The sequence below is a fragment of the Oryctolagus cuniculus genome, chromosome X (genome assembly GCF_051225735.1).
Source record: "Oryctolagus cuniculus isolate XC-2025 breed Fujian yellow rabbit chromosome X, ASM5122573v1, whole genome shotgun sequence".
NCBI lineage: Eukaryota > Metazoa > Chordata > Mammalia > Lagomorpha > Leporidae > Oryctolagus > Oryctolagus cuniculus.
Genome location: NC_142888.1, coordinates 18,877,396 through 18,895,481, shown reverse-complemented (window position 1 = coordinate 18,895,481; position 18,086 = coordinate 18,877,396). Strand labels below are relative to the sequence as shown.

Below are 18,086 nucleotides of genomic sequence, written 5' to 3'. Positions count from 1 at the left end.
TCTCTCAGTTCATACATTGTTAATGCCATGTAATAATAAAAAAGTACAAATCACATCATCATTTTATACTCCTCAAATACTTTAATACACACTACTAATACTCATACCATTCTTTTGTATTCATTTTTCTTATGTAATACTCATCAATTTCTACCTTTAGCTATTCTGTCTATTCAGTTTCTTAATAAACATTTAGATATTCATGGAGTACAAGGAATTGGGCTTAGAGCAATCATAAATGAGGATTACTCCCAAGTCATGTAATTTCTTTTGATTTCTAGTACAAGGTACAATCTATAATTATTTGTGGCATAGATCATCTGCTGAATATCTATAACCTAATCACTTTGTAAATAATGTAACAAATGATGTGTGGCCTTTCCTTCCAGCCAACTTCCTCTGACTTCCTATTAGTAGTACTAGTAGTCTACTAAACTAGATTTTGTTTCAATTTAATAATAGAAACAATAACAATTACAATACTGCAACAATATTGTTTACTAAAGATTTCAGTTTTTAAAACATTATTGTATTTGAGATTCATAATACCATGGTGAGATATTGAGACTCTGATTCTCATCTTAGAGATGGGTAAATAGAAGTAAAACATATTGAAGATCTTTGTTTATAGGTACAAATATATAAGTACAGAATCCTTATACTTCAGGCCCTCAGATTCCAAATTGCTCCTTCTTTCACTGCATCTCTCATCTAATAAGTTCCTATTAACTATATAAGTGAATTTTATCACTAGAATTTTATCAAACAATGAGACTCTCACAAAATATTTGAAACAAAACGCAAAGCTGAATATAATCACTTACTTTGCTGGTTAACCAGTTTTTTTAAATTTATTTTTTATTTAGTAAATATAAATTTTCAAAGTACAGTTAATGGATTACAATGGCTTCCCCACACACACAATTTCCCTCCCACTCACACCCCTCCCATCTCCCGTTCCCTCTCCCATTCCATTCACATCAAGATTCATTTTCAATTATCTTTATATACAGCAGATCAGTTCAGTATATATTAAGTAAAGATTTCATCAGTTTGTACCCATACAGAAACACAAAGTGTAAAATACTGTTTCAGTACTAGTTATAGCATTAATTCACATTGGACAACACATTAAGGACAGATCCCACATCAGAAGTAAGTACACAGTGACTCCTGTTGTTGACTTCACAATTTGACACTCTTGTTTATGGTGTCAGTAATCTCCCTAGGCTCTAGTCATGAGTTGCCAAGGCTATGGAAGCCTTTTGAGTTCGCTGACTTCGATCTTATTCCGACAGGATCATAGTCAAAGTGGAAGTTCTCTCCTCCCTTCAGAGAGAGATACCTCCTTCTTTGATGGCCCCGTCCTTTCCACTGGGTTCTCACTTGCAGAGATCTTCCATTTAGGTCTTCTTTTTTTTTTTTTCCAGTGTGTCTTGGCTTTCCCATGCCTAAAATACTCTCATGGGCTCTTCAGCCATATCCAAATGCCTTAAGGGCTGATTCTGAGGCCAGAGTGCTATTTAGGACATCTGCCATTCTATGAGTCTACTGTGCATCCTGCTTCCCATGATGGATCGTTCTCTCCCTTTTTTATTCTATCAGCTAGTATTAGCAGACACGAGTCTTGTTTGTGTGATCCCTTTGGCTCTTAGACCTATCAATGTGATCAATTGTGAACTGAAATTGATCACTTGGACTAGTGAGATGGCATTGGTACATGCCACCTTGATGGGATTGTACTGGGATCCCATGGCATGATTCTAACTCCACCATTTAGGGCCAGTCTGATTGAGCATGTCCCAAATTGTACATCTCCTCCCTCTCTTATTCCCACTCTTATATTTAACAGCGATCACTTTTCAGTTAAAATTTCAACACCTAAGAATAATTGTGTGTTAATCACAGAGTTCAACCAATAGTACTAGAACAAAACAAAGAGAAAATACTAAAATGGATAAAGTATTACATTGTACATCAACAGTCAGGACAAGAGCTGATCAAGTCACTGTTAACCAGTTTTTTTAAGAAGAGTGTTCCTAGATTTTAGGGAAAAGCTAGAGGACAAAAGATATAACATTCAGAGTTGAGTGTAGCTGATAATGACCTTTAGAAACTTTGTTACTCACATGAGACTGTCATTAATTGGTTTGCATTCAGATCATGTTCCCTGGGGTAAATCCACTACTGATTGGCTGATTTCAGAAAGGAGGGCTTGCCAGTGATTGGCTTGGGGGAACCATGATAATAACCACGGGGGCAGTTGAGGTTTAATTGACTAAATAGGCTTGAAACTTTTGCTGTTGGCCACTTGTTACCCTGGCTACAGAACAATCCATTTTATTTTTTGCTCCTCAGTTTATTTATCTTTACAACCTCAATGTTTAGCACAGAATTTTGTAGGTATGCATAAGGCATCTTCAAAGACAGTTGCATAAATTACTTGAAACATGAATGAAGACATTTTGTATCTAAGAAGTACTGTCACACATGCCCAGTTTTGTTTTTTAAATTCTCCCCTAATAGTCCTATTTTAGTTCAGTAACATTTCCTACCAGTTTGTCTATCAATTTATTTAATTGAAGGGCAGAGTCACAAAGAGACAGAAGGAGAGACTGAGAGATTTTAAACTTGCTGGTTCACTCCCAAGATGGCCGAAATAGGGCTGGGCCAGGCCAAAGCCAGGAGCCAGGAGCTTCTTCTGGATCTCCCACATGGGTGCAAGCACCCAAGCATCTGGGCCATCCTCCACTGCTTTCCCAGCCCTTCTTCCAGTTCATAAGATTTTTACGAAAGGCAGTGCTCATGTACAGAATATTGTTTAATACTTCTTTAATGATACTTAATATCATTGGTTAGTGATTAAATTATAGTAAGAGCAGAGTGTATGTATTGTATAACTGTACTTTCAGCCTGATCTATATGTACATAAGTATCTTTTAAAAAAATGAAATAAGCCAATCCCAAAGGGACAAATACCATATGTTGAAATCTTTACTTAATGTGTGCTAAACTGATCTTCTGTATATAAAGAGAATCGAAAGTGAATCTTGATGTGAATGGAAGGGGAGAGGGAGTGGGAAAGGGGAGGGTTGCGGGTGGGAGGGACGTTATAGGGGGGAAGCCATTGTAATCCATAAGCTGTACTTTGGAAATTTATATTCATTAAATAAAAGTTAAAAATAAAAAAAAATAATATGGGAAAGGAAAAAAAAAGAAAATAAAGCAATGAAATAATAAAAGACGTAGCTGTCTGCTTATGCATAAGTTTTTCTTTGAACCTTGTTACTCAAAATGTGATCATCAGACCAGCAGCTTCTGCATCACTAGTCACTTTTTTGAAATGCAGATCCCTAGGTTCCAGTCCTGACCCATGGAATCAAATTCTGTAGCTTTAAGAAATCCATAGGAGATTCAGATTTCTATTTAAAATTGAGAAATACATAGAGTACTTTAGTATGTGTGGAAGCAGACCAAAGAGCTAATTAATTTTTCCCTCTCCCTAAGCCTTTTTTTTAAAAGATTTTATTTATTTATTTGAGAAGTAGAGTTACAAACAGTGAGACAGAGAGAAAGGTCTTCCTTCTGCTGATTCGCTCCCCAAATGGCCGCAAAGGCCGGAGCTGCGCCAATCTGAAGCCAGGAGCCAGGAGCTTCTTCCAGGTCTCCCATGTGGGTGCAGGGTCTCAGGTGCTTGGGTCATCTTCTGCTGCTTTCCCAGGCCATAGCAGAGAGCTGGATTGGAAGAAGAGCAGACAGGACTAGAACTGGCACGCATATGGGATGCTGGCACTGCAGATAGGGGATTAACCTACTATACCACAGTGCCGGCCAGCCCCTTCCTAAGCCTTTAAAAAAATTCTTTACAAATAGTTCTGATTAATCATGGCCCTATGGCTTGCAAAGGAATTCACTACCTGACTTGTTCAAGTTTCTTTTGTTTTTCTTTACTCTTTGCTTTTTCACCCATATGTAGAACACATGTATAGAATATACATATTTAAAACAGATCTTTAAGCAAACTATTTATTTTCATTTTATTTGAGATGGGGGTGGAGAGAGAGAGAGAGAGAGTGAGAGAGAGAGAGAGAGAGAGAATCTTCATCATTCCCCAAATGCCTGCAATAGGCAGAGCTGAACGAAGCAGAAGCCAAGAGCCTGGTACTCAGTCTGAGACTCCCACATGGGTGGCAGGGACCCAAGTACTTAGGCCATCATCTCCTGTCTTCCAGAGTGCATTTGCAAGAAGCTAAATCAGAAGAAGAGAAATTAGGTCTTGAACTAGGCACTCTGATATGGCATGTAGATGTTGCAAACGCCATTGTAACTGTTGTGCCAAATGCCAATCCTTAAAATCGATCTTTTGATTCTAATTAAACTAATACCAATTTATGGCAAAGAAAGTATATTGTCACACTGTCCAAGTTTGCCTTGGCCTCCGTTTCAATATTTATGTTTCTCTTTTTCATTTTTTTTGAATTAACTGAGTTTTTAAATTGACAAAAATATATATATTTATCATGGAAAATATGTTGTTCTAAAGTATGTATACATTGTTTAATGGATAAGCCAAGATAATTAGCAAATACAATATCTTGTATAATTATTTTTATTGTAAAACACTTAAAATCTATTTGCTTAGCAATTATTAAAAGCAAAATAATTTGTTAACTAAGTCATGCAATAGATATCTTGGATTTATTCTTCCTACATGACTGAAATTTTGTGTCCTATGATCAACATCTTTGCAATCCCATCCCTGTTCCCAGCCCCTGGTAATCTCCATTCTACTCCCTCTTCTATGAGTTCAACTTTTTCAGTTCAAAATATAAGTGAAATCATATGGTATGTGTCTCTGTGCAAGACTTTTAAAAATATGTCTAAAGTCTAAGAAGGGAAGTGACATCCTATTTAACAGATGCACTATAATGTAAACAAATATTTTTGATATACTTAAGGAATATTACAAATCATTATCCATATGGTATATTGCTGTTTTATTTTATTTTTATTGTGGAAATACATGGCCCATTTCACACAGGCATATTAGCTCTTAATGTACTTAAACCAGCAAAGAACTCAATTAGGAGGCTTAAGGTTTCTTTACTGGGAGCCAAGGCATTAAACCTTTTTGTATAATTGTTTAAGTACCAATGTACCATTTTAATTGACATGTTACTATAACTTTCCATGGAAACGGAAATGCAATTTTGTATTTTTGTTTCTTATCTAATGAAAGCCACTCTCTTAGATGGGCTTCTTTGGCAATTTGACTTAGGAAAATGTATTATGGAATGAAGTTTTTATGTGAACAAGGAAAAGAAATTAACTTTAGTGCTCATCTCATTGGCCTGCCAAATTGGAAGGATATCTTAGGCCTGATTATCATGTTCTAATTAGTCTCTAGAGGACATTCATGGACAATCGAGTGCTCATTAATCCATCTTCTTCCTGTAATATTGATTTGTTCATTACCCTTTCAAAGTCTCAAATACAGAAACCAAAAATTGATGTGTGGTGTTAATGTGCTTACAGATGTTGCCACCACTTATCCAGATAAGAAGTCCATCTTAATGTATATCACATCACTCTTCCAAGTTTTGCCTCAACAAGTCAGCATTGAAGCCATCCAGGAAGTGGAGCTGTTGCCAAGGCCATCAAAAGTGACTCGAGAAGAACATTTCCAATTACATCATCAAATGCACTATTCTCAACAGGTAAAGCATCTAAAGGACAACAAATATAAATACTGTTTTCCATTTTATATGTATTTTAAGAATCACAGGTGCATACATCTTCATACAAATATAATATATATTTACATACATAGAATAATGTGCAGGTAAACAGAGGGAGAAAAAAAGAGAGACACAGTAAAAATCTTGTAAAATTTATCTGATAGGAACTACAGTATTCTCAACACACATTGTTAAAATATTCTGTTGATATGCCCTATAATAAAAGAGCATAGACATAGAATATTTTGTGTTTCCATTCTGTAAAATGAAATAAAACGAAAGGTGGTTATATATACATTAATTTTAGAACTCCCCATCCACAAAAGCAAAGAGCAAAAAGCCTGAGCAAGAACAAAGGCACAAACCTTAAGTTTGGTGACAGTCTGTTGATGTATTAACAAATTTTGATTATTCAAAATAATATTTTTGAAAAACTGAAAGTTTTAAAATAGTTCAAATATAAATGAAGTAGAGAGTATCTCTGATAAAACTCTTTGTGATGTCGTTGTTGAGAATCCAATGGGATTCTTCCATTACGTAGGCTTGTTCTTGTTCTCAGTAGTGAGTATTTTGGGTGTTTTCTTGTACTTTCTCAGATACAAACAATAATGAGAAAGCCCTTAGCAAAATTTCTGCTGAGGGTGTGGAAAGCTGTTAGGCCTAATTTTCTCACTCTGCTGAGCTAGTTCTATATTTAGCTTATGAAAGCTTCAGTCCTTTCCAGGGTATTGACCTGCTGAATTCTGGCTCTGTTTACTTTGGGTTCAGAGAAAATTGCTTTTGGATGCCTGTTGTTGGCAGACTGAAGAGGACCATTCCTTTTAAGGGCTGGAGGTGTGTCAGCAAGGTTAAATCCCACCCTCACATCCTCCCAGATTGCCTTCTGCCCCACGTGACATTGAACGCCACAATTCATGGAATGTTCAGGTTTCTAGTATCACATGTGTTTTGGATTGAATGTTTCATTTCACTTTTACAATTTAATGCTCTGTTTTCTAGTGTGTTGGAAAGTAGTCCTTATGGGGTTACTTACCATGTCTCCTTCCACTCTCTGTCCTACCCCGCCCCCGAAACCCTTCTCTGCAGATCACAGTCAGTCTAGCGCAGGGCTATGAGCGAACTTCCTCTCCTAAGCCTCGCTTCAAGAGCTATGCCTACACACAGGCTGCTTATGTCTCCACCTCTGACCCCACACGGAGCCCATTTCCTTCGCAGGTCTGTCAACATTTACTCTCTTCTACAAACCAGAGAACTTCTTTCAAGATAATCTAACATTGCTTTTGCTTGTTTGAATTTTTCAGTACCTTTTCTCCCTTCATTAAGAGCTGTTTTGTTTTTCCCAGTTTTATTGAATTTTCTCACTGATACTGCTCTACTATTCAGACTTCTCTAGGTTTAATATATGTTGAATTTTCAAGGATGAGATTCATATAACAGTGGTTTGTACTTTGATTATACAGTCAAAATGTTCTCTTTTACAAAGGTGACAAATGATAGAGGGGCAGGGAGGGAAGTAGGCTTGTCCTCTTAGAACTATACCCGTGAAACACACGAAATCCGTTCTCTTTCTACTAATAAAAATTTTAAAAATATACAACTCACTAAAATATATGTGTAATGTGAAATCATGGGCAAATATATGAAAATTACTAACTACACTATTTGGGGAGAATTTTCTAGATCTAATATACAAATAAAATAATACTCTAAGTAGATACCTTTATTGTATTTACAGTCTATAAAATGTATTTTATTATATTAAGGAAAATATAGCAATAAGCTTCTTCATAATAGTTCCCTTAATTTAGCTAATTTAAATTTGTATATAAGATGATCTATTATAATACAAATTCATACCAAAATCAGATCAGATTCTATATACTATTTAGTATTTTCTGTTTGAGAAATCTCCGTATAGTTTTCTACCCTCAGTAATATTGTAGGAAACCTAAAAATACAGCAAATTATGTTAGGGCATAGAAATGGAATATGCTAGAATTGCTAATTTATAAGAATTCCTTTTTAAGAGAAAGCTTGATTTATTGAGCCCAATGGAGCAATTTGAAAATTCTGTAGTTTTTATGAAAACTACACTATGAATGGAAGTTTAGAAATTATAGACCTGATTTCATTGGTAAAAATAGATTGCACTTTGGGGGCTCATTGCTTTTTTCAAGATAATAGTGTACATTTAATTAGCAATTTATTTCACAGTTAATTGATTTATGAGGCTGAAAATTCTAAACTTGGAAAGATTCCCCCGAGGAAACATCAATTTTGGGGAATAGTTATACCCTCTGTCCTTGATTAGTTTTCTTGCAACCCTCAACGTAGGAGACTTGATGAAGAAGTTTATGTGACTCAGGCATATCTTGAATTAAATTATCATCTAAATTTTCACAAAGGCTAGTTGTATAATTTAAAAAGTATATATTAAAGAGGGAAGGAGGGAGGAAGAGAGAGAGAGAGGAGAAAGAGAAATCTGCCATCTGCTGGTTCAGTCTCCAAATACCTATATAGCCAGGAGCTACAAATTCTATCTAGGTCTCCCATGTGTTTGTCAGGGATCAAATTATTTGAACCATCACCACTGTCTTCCAGACTGTACATCAGTAGGAAGCTGGAGTCCGGAGCTGGGGCTGGACTTGAATACAGGCACTCTGATGTGAGTTACGGGTACCTTACAGGGTGTCCCAATCGCTAGACCAAATATTTGCCCCAGTTGTATAATCTTGAACAAGAAAATTAAACAGTGGCTTCATTACCATTAAATAATAATGAACCTGCCACACATGCACACATATATGAACCAATGCATTGCTCATAACATCTCTTAAGAATGAGAAGTGCTATTTTTATCACCATTTTGTTTAAATTTATCCAACCTTTGCTCCCCTGCTGCCATTCTCTTGACTCTCCCTCAATTCTCTCCTGTCTTTCTAGGCTCTTTTTTTTTTTTTTATCACTGCTCACCTCCAAGACTTAAAGGATAGGTGTCACATCCATAAATAAAGGAGCATAAGCAAAGACAAAGATGGAAGGTTTTTTCCCTCCTTGTTATCACTTTATTCAACTGCCTTTGTTGGGTTTTCCCACTGCCTATTCTGGTAGCACATTTTCACCTCATTACTGCCTCATTACAGCTTTGCTCAGGTGTGATTCTTTAATGAAGCAAATGCAAGTGGACTTAAAATTTTCTAGACTCTATTTGTTCATTTTACCTTTATCTAAATATTACCAAATGTAGAATATCTCATATTCAGTGAATTCAGTTATCTATTTTATTTAACATAAGCCTAATGTTAAATAAACCTAATGTTTACTTATTAGAAAAGATGCATCACAAATCATAAGAGATGAAAGATGATATTTCCTATTACTAAAGGAAGCTGATGTTACACGTAGTAAGATTTAAGAGGTTTATATCGTAACTATTCATGCTAAGGAAGTTTTTCGAACATATAAAAAGGACTGAGCCTATACTGCCCCCTTCAGATTTACCTGCTCCACTTTAAATGAACTCAAAACAGGCTGCTTTGGATTCCATCAGAATGTTTTATGTAAGTGTTTGCTAGGTGGTATGCAAGGAAAGATGGAGTATTCTGTAAGGGAAGAGTCATGCGGGTGACACTCCCCTATGGAAAACATAAAAATCCTCAATTCTTTTCATGGGCCACCATATCTTTGTAAAGATCTGTATCTATCTATCTATCTATCTGAAAGGCTTAGTGACACACACACACACACACACAGTGAGAGAGAGAGAGAGAGAGCGAGAGAGAGAAAGAGAGAAAGATTGAGATCTCCCATGTGTTGGTTCATTTCCCAAATGCCTGCAACAGCTGGGAATGGGCAAGGTTGAAGTCAGGACAGTAACTTCATCCTGTTCTCCCTCATGGTGGCAGGGATTCAAGTACTTGATCTATCATCTGCTTCCTTCCAGCTACATTAGCAGGGGGTTGGATAGGAAACTGTGTAGTTAGGACTCAAACTGGCACTCCAGTGTGAAAGTGCCTTAACCTGCTGGCTCTCGTATGTTAGGAACATCAGTTATACTTGTTATCCCAAATTTGGAAAATCCAATGCATACTGTACTTTGTGGTCAGTGCAGGCTGGGCCAGGCTGAAACCAGGTGCCCTGAACTTACTCCATCTGGGTCTCTGATGTGGGTAGCAGAGGCCCAAGTACTTAGCCCATCATCTGCTGCTTACCCATGTGCAATAGCAAAGAGCAGGATTTAAAGTGGAGCAGCCGGACATAAATCAGCACTGTGATATTGGATGCTGGCATCACAAGCAATGACTTTACCCCTGCACCACAGTGCTGGCCATTTCAGCTTTTATTTATTCAACAAATATGTATTCTTAGTTACTGAACCAAATAGCTTTTATTCAGCTCTCATGGCATTCTATCTTCCTTGAAATACTTTTCTCAGAGTCTCAAAACTCAGTCGGTTCTTCTCTGAATGTTATATATATCTCATTATTTGGCTCTTTCTTCTCTCCCAACCCTCAGCATTGGATCCCAGGGAAAAATCTCTTGATCCTCTTATCTGTTTACTCATTGTCTTATTATTACGATTTAATCTCCTGGTTTCAGTCTGTATGCAAATGACCATTTACCATTTACTCTATGAGCATGTCTTCACCACTTCCAATATCTCTTGAGTGACAGTCACATTTCCAGCTCATTTTCAACTCTTTGGTATATATCTTCATCTTGATATTCACTGATGTTTCAAAGCTACTATGTTCCCAAGTGAACTTTGTTTCATGGCTCACAAACCTGTTTTTTGTCCTTTTTGTTATGTAAATGAAAACATGACTCACCAGTCACTGAAACTTACATATGAGACACACTCTTTCTTCTCTATATTGATTTGATATTCAATAATGAGACATATTCAGTCAGTTCTTTGTTCACAACATCTCTCTATTGAATTATGTCCCTTCAATTTTCACAGATGCCATTCTGGGTCAAGCCTTTAATACATGTCTTCTAGACTACAAAATCAGCTTCGCTGCTGATAGTACTACATTTAGCTTAACTGTCTCTAAACCATATTACATGTCCTATTCACATCCCTAATAATATCATTCACACACCTTCCTCACTGTCCTAAATTTCATCAAAAGATCCATAATATATTAACAATTTTTATTTGTAAGCTTATTACATCTTTGTTTGTTTCATGTTTCTTTAACCAAATTAAGTCAATTGTTCTCTTCTGTAAGTGCCACAAAATTTCTCATGTCAGCTTTTATGCTTCCCTCAGCCTAAAGTGTCTTTTGTCTCCTTTTCAAATTGGCCAATTTCATCTGTATTTCGAACCCTAATGCATAAGTGGCAGAGTCCAGATTAAAATGCAGGTTTATCTCATTCTAAGCCTATGCTCTCCATACTAGGATAATAATGAAATATCTCTTCTGTGACATACAATGCATGTATTCAGTCAATTACTTACTATTTATTCATCATATACTATATACCAGTTACTATTACAGGAAGAAGTGATGGGTCAGTAAACAAATATGCAGCCATCATGGAAGATCTTTGCTTATGGTAGAGCAGTAAAATATTTTTTTAAAAAGTAGATGAACAGTATAAATAAGTAAAATATCATGTTAAAAGTTAAGTAATATGCATTAAGTAATGTAAAAAGTGAAGACTATTTCAAAAGGTAAATTTCAGGCAAAGATTGGAAGGAATATCCAGGTGAAGAGTTAACACAATACAAAAGACTTAAATGTTATGGCTACTTGGAATATTCAAGGAAAGATGTGATTGATGGACCCACTAATAAGAGACATTGTTCCAAATCTAACAATGAACAAGATAATATAGGGCTCTGTAAATAATGGTGAAGACTTGGGCATTTATTTACTGATAAGGTGGGAAGTTATTGGGAGGAGTGACAAGAATTCACATTATCTCAATACAGCTGTTTTGTGGAGCACAAACTAAAGGGAGCAAGAATGGAAGCAAGGAGACAACTTGTAGCATTAATGCTATTTAGCTTGTATCTGGGTTACTTCAGTGAGCATGATCAATAGTAGTTGAATTATAAATATGCTTTGAAGGACAGCCTGAATATACAATTTACTCATGTATTGTGGAGCATGAGTTTGCTGTATTACTTGAGAATATTTAATCATAATGTAAAAGACAAAAAGGAAGAATAAAATTTCTAAGAGGCATTAAGCATAAGTCATAAGTAAACTAGTAGCTTATGAGATATATGTGAAACTTGCATGTTAAATTTAGGTGAGTACAAAAAGGAAACCTATTAAAGTGAAATGGGCACTATGAGAAATGGTGATTTGATCAGCATAGCCCTGACTGTTAATGAACAACTTAATACATTATGCCTCTTAGTATTTTTTTGTCTATTCTACTTAATACTATTGGTTTAATTCTGTAATTAATACACAGTTATTCTTAAGTATTGAAACTTAACTGAAAAGTGATCGCTGTTAAATATAAGAGTGGGAATAAGAGAGGGAGGAGATGTACAATTTGGGACATGCTCAAACTGACTTGCCCCAAACGGCAGAGTTAGAAACATGCCAGGGGATTCCAATTCAATCCCATCAAGGAGGCATGTACCAATGCCATCTCACTCGTCCCGCTGATCAATTTCAGTTCACAATTGATCATAATGATAGGACTAAGAATCAAAGGGATCACATAAACAAGACTAGTGTCTGCTAATACTAACTGATAGAACAAAAAAGGGAAAGAACGATCCAACATGGGAAGCGGGATACACAGCAGACTCATAGAATGGCAGATGTGCTGAACAGCACTCTGGCCTCAGAATCAGCCCTGAAGGCATGTGGATCTGGCTCTAGAGCCCATGAGAGTATTTTAGGCATGGAAAGCCAAGAGCTCTGGCAAAAAAAAAAAAAAAAAAAGACCTAAATGAAAGATCTCTGCGAGTGAGATCCCAGTGGAAAGAACGGGCCATCAAAGAAGGAGGTACCTTTCTCTGAAGGGAGGAGAGAACTTCCACTTTGACTATGACTTTGTCTAAACACGAAAAGAGTCGGTGAACTCAAAAGGCTTCCATAAGCCTTGGCAACTCATGACTGGAGCCCAGGGAGATTACTGATGCCATAAACAAGAGTGTCAATTTGTTAAGTCAACAACAGAAGTCACTGTGCACTTACTCCTCATGTAGGATCTCGGTCCTTAATGTGCCGTACACTGTGATTTAATGCTATAACTAGTACTCAAACAGTATTTTTCACTTTGTGTTTCTATGTGGGTGCAAACTGTTGAAATATTTACTTAAAATATACTAAACAGATCTTCTGTATATAAGAGAAATGAAAATGAATCTCGATGTGAATGGAAGGGGAGAAGGAACGAGAAAGGGGAGGGTTGAGGTTGGGAAGGAAGTTATGGGGGGGGAGCCACTGTAATCCATAAGCTGTACTTTGGAAATTTATATTCATTAAATAAAAGTTAAAAAAAAATTAGGTGAGTGAAGAAATAGTTTGTGAAGCAAAGGCAAAAGTCATAATATGTGATAAATATGCCTATGTGAATATATTTAAATATACATAAAATAAGGAGTTCTAAAATCAGAGTTGAGGATAAGTAATTTGAAAGTCATCAACTCATAGATGGTATTTTAATTCATTGGCTTGGTTAAGATCACCTAGGAAAATAAGTAAACACAGATTAATAAGTGAACCTTAGATTTAGGTATGAAAAATTATCAGCAAAAGGACTGATAACAGTATCTGGATAAAGGAGAAGAAAGGAAGGAGGTGTGGTATTCTGGATTCAGGAAAGCAGGGTATCTAATTATGCTAAGCTTTGCTCATTAGTTCAAATAACATGGGGATTACAAAATTAACTAGTAAGTTTCATTGAACATCAGTAGGGTAGGATCCCTAGGAAATCCTGCTACATAGCAGTTATCAAGGTGGAATTACTAATAGCACCATTACTTACCCTTAGCATTTACACTGGTATGGTTTATGCTTACTCTAACTTATACTCAATTGGGTAAGGTTACTTTCAGATATGTGTGTTACATGTGTGTTCAGAGGGTTTGTTGATTAGTCAGTTAAAGAGAAAATGAAAGTGAAGGGTTATCTGCGTTGCAGCACTTATAAACAACTTCACTGAGTAATTTGATTTCCACATGGACAAAGTTCTAATTGTCTTGGATTAATCCATCCCTATAACTGATAATAGGTCTATGTTCTAGTTTCCTCTTGCTAATGTAACCAATAACAACAAGCCTAATGGCTTAAAACAACACAAAATTTTCTTACCTTTTTGTAGTTCAGAAATCCAGCATGTGTTTTCATGGGCTAAAATTAAGGTATCAACAGGTCTACCTTCCCTTTGGAGGCTCCAGGGGAAAATATGTTTCCTTGCCTTTTTTAGCTTCTAGGGGCTGGCATTCCTTGGCTAGTGCCCCTTCCCCCAAGGTAATAAGGACAAGTTTAGTCTTTCTCATACTTGTATGTCACTTTGACCTATTGTTCCATGTCCATCTTGTAATTTTAAAGATATTTTATAGATAACATTGGACCCACCTGGTCAGCTGACCATTAAGCTTAGTTCCATCTGCAACTCAGTTCTTTATTACCATGTTATGTAACATATTCACAGATTCGAGAAATTGGGAAATGGGCAACTTTGGAGAGAATGTGCTTTTTTGCCTACTTTGGTCTAATAATGTGGCATGAGAATCTGAGGAAGGCATCCATTATCAGCAAACTAACATTAAGTCTGATATCACTTGATGTTATTCCACTTGTCCCCAGTCATCAGGTTGTCTCTTTTCTCCTTTGTTGACTGCACGTGAGCAGTTCCTTCTTCTGGAGGCACTGTGAATGTTCTCTTACACTAGAAACAATGTATAGGCCAGCGCCCCAGCTCACTTGGCTAATGTTCTGCCTGTGGCACCGGCACCCAGAGTTCTAGTCCTGGTTGGGGCGCCGGGTTCTGTACCGGCTGCTCCTCTTCCAGTCCAGCTCTCTGCTGTGGCCAGGGAGTGCAGTGGAGGATGGCCCAGGTCCTTGGGCCCTGCACCTGCATGGGAGACCAGGAGGAAGCACCTGGCTCCTGGCTTCGAATTGGCGCAGCACGCCAACTGTAGTGGCCATTTGGGGGGTGAACCAACGGAAGGAAGACCTTTCTCTTTGTCTCTCTCTCTCTCTCACTGTCTATCTTTGCCTGTCAAAAAAAAAAAAAAAGAAACAATGTAGAATAAAGGAAAACAAATGCACATTCCTGTTGCAGTTGATTTCTCAACAGTGTTGCAGTGGATTCGTTTCTGAGAGGAGGAGTGTGGTGGGGGCAAGAGGCGTGGAGTCACCACACAGACCCTGGGAGTCCGGTGAAAGTGGGCTTGAGGCAAGCAGCCCACAGATTCGTTTATTTATATGCCCCAAGATGAGAGATACTGAAGAGGCTCCAGACTCCTGGCTTTGGCATGGCCCAGCTCCACTTTTGCAGCAACTTGGGGAGTGAATCAACATATGAAAGTTCTCTTCCTCTGGCTTTCCTTATATTAAAAAAAAAAAAAAATTAAAAGGGACTCATTTACACACATGCCTTTGGATCAGCACACTAAACCGTGGGATGATGGTTTTTTTTTTTTTTTTTTTTTTTTGACAGGCAGAATGGACAGTGAGAGAGAGAGACAGAGAGAAAGGTCTTCCTTTGCCGTTGGTTCACCCTCCAATGGCCGCTGCGGCCAGCGCACTGTGCCAATCCGATGGCAGGAGCCAGGTACTTCTCCTGGTCTCCCATGGGGTGCAGGGCCCAAGCACTTGGGCCATCCTCCACTGCACTCCCTGCCACAGCAGAGAGCTGGCCTGGAAGAGGGGCAACCGGGACAGAATCCAGCACCCCGACCGGGACTAGAACCCGGTGTGCTGGCGCCACAAGGCGGAGGATTAGCCTACTGAGCCGTGGCGCCGGCGGGATGATGTTTTAAAGTCATATTTTCCAGGGCTTTTTAAATGGAATAGAAGATTTATGTAATCAGTTAATAATTGGTAGAACTGTAACTGAAACCCAACAAGGGCCGGCACTGTGGCGTACCAGGTAAATCTGCCACCTGTGGTGCCGTCATCCCATATAGGCGCAGATTGGAGTCCCGGCTGCTCCACTTCTGATCCAGCTCTCTCCTATGGCCTTGGAAAGCAGTAGAAGATGGCCCAAGTGCTTGGGCCCCTGCACCCATGTGATAGATCTAGTAAAAGCTCCTGGCTCCTGGCTCCGGCTGTTGCGGCCAGTTGGAGAGTGAAGCAGCGGATGGAAGACCTTTATCTCCCTCTCTGCCATTCCCTCTCTCTCTGTGTAACTGTGACTTTCAAATAAATAATAAATAAATCTTAAAAAAAAAAAAAAAACGACAGGACTTCAAGTGTAGTTCTGATGTTTCACCATTTGAAATTCCCAGTCACAGGACTTGTTCATTTATCATCACCATTGCATCCTTTCTCTTACCCCTTTAATATCCATAAATACTAAAATGTATTTGTAAAGAAAAAAAATATTTCTTATCTTTGTGTGATGAACAATAGCTGTCAACCTTCTGGGAGTATACCTACTATGAATAGGACAGGTAAGTAATTATTTGTGCATTTCTCAAATAAGATGCAATTGAGCATGTAAAATAGAGATCTGAACATAAAGTATGTAAAGCACTACAGAGAAGAATATCCATATTAGGAAATACCCAACAGTATTACAAAAGTAATCATCACATTTTGGCAAATTGATTTTTATAATAACAAAAGGAGAAAGAAACAGAAAATTCATACTTAGGGGTCTCTTCAAAATAATTAAAATTCAAGTTAAAAAACAGAATTTTTAAAAATTTTAGGTGACATATATTGATAAGTATAGGGTTAGACAAACACATTAGATAAAACCAGACAGCAGTCATTGTTGTGGTGCAGCACATTAATCTACCGCTTGCTATAGTGGCATCCCATATCAGAATGCTTGTTCAAGTCCCAAGTGTCTCACTTCCCATCCAGCTCCCTGCCAGTATACCCGGCAAAGCAGTAGAGTGCTTGGGCCTCTGCCCATGTGGGGAACCTGGATGAAGTTCCTGGCTACTGGCTTCAGCCTGGCCCAGCCCGACATTTGCGGACATTTGGGGAGTGAACCAGCAGATGGAAGATGCGCTCTCTCTCGCTCTCTCACTCACTCGCTCCCCCACACACAGAGACAACCCCATCACTCTACCTTTTGAATAAATAATACTTTTTAAAAAAACTATACAGTGTTAAGGTGTTCAGAAATAGAAAAATGAAAAAGAAGAAACCATCATAAAATGTGTTCCCATGCCTGAAATTATGTCTCAACTAGTGTATTTTCCCTTACATTTTATTGGATTGTATTTTATCATATCCTCATGCTAAAACCAATAAAGCAAAACAGAACTGACTACCATAATTGGCTTAAACCAATCAAGAGTTAGACATCTTTGAATCACATGGCCAAGTGGGACACGTTGATCCTTTAATCAAGTCATACTCTGTTAAGTGTTAAGAAGGAGAGAAGATAATGGATGTTACATGGGCAGCCAGGAGTTTTGTTAAGCTCTCTGAGGGCCTGATGGAATTTGTGTCTATGACTAGAAATTTCACTATTCCCTGGAATGTAGTTGAGATAAAAATAAGTGTCCTTGATACTCCAGAAACAGGAAATGATGTATTCTTGAAACTCCAAATTGAAAGCACATTTACTCAGAGAAAAATCCACTTAAAAATATTTAATTTTATTTATTTAAGAGACAGAGTTTTATATATATATATATATATGACAACTGATATATGACAACTATATATATATGGAGAGAGAGGGAGACAGAGAGGGAGAGGGAGAAGGAGGGAGGTAGGAAGAGAGAGAGAGAGAGGTCTTTCATCCACTGGTTCACTCCCCAGATGGCCACAATGGCCAGAGCTGGGCTGATCACAAGTCAGGAGCTTTTTCTGGGTCTCCCATGTGGATGCAGAGACCCAAGCACTTGGGCCAACCCCAGCTGATTTCCCAGGACAATAGCAGGAAGCTGGATCAGAAGTGGAGCAGTCAGGACTGAACCAGCATCCAGATGGGATGCTGGCACAGCAGGTGATGGCCCATTCCATTGTGTCACAGTGCTGGTCCCAGAAAAATTCATTTTTAAGGAGGAAGAATATGAGTTGACAGAAGAGGATGGAGTATGAATTCAGTTATCAGAGAAATTTAGGTTTACACTACAGTTCTGCCATTTCTTAGTTATGTGGATTAGAGAGTTTTCTTGTACTTTCTGGGCCTCAGTTTCCTCTTATATATTAAGAGAATTATATTTAACTCATAGAACTA

At 37.7% G+C, this 18,086-nt stretch overlaps 1 protein-coding gene across 15 annotated transcripts in view; it reads left to right on the top strand.

Moving 5' to 3' along the window:
• Positions 1 to 18,086, top strand: part of DMD (dystrophin) — a 2,249,390-nt gene that overhangs the window by 627,697 nt on the left and 1,603,607 nt on the right. For 12 of the 15 annotated variants that reach the window (XM_051827673.3, XM_070067431.2, XM_070067432.2 and 9 more), the window contains 2 exons: positions 5,536 to 5,717; positions 6,825 to 6,953. In XM_051827673.3, coding sequence (XP_051683633.3) covers positions 5,536 to 5,717; positions 6,825 to 6,953 — 311 coding nt within the window. The remainder of the gene's footprint in view (positions 1 to 5,535; positions 5,718 to 6,824; positions 6,954 to 18,086) is intronic. The other 3 variants (XM_070067426.2, XM_070067427.2, XM_051827679.3) reach the window with 1 other exon arrangement.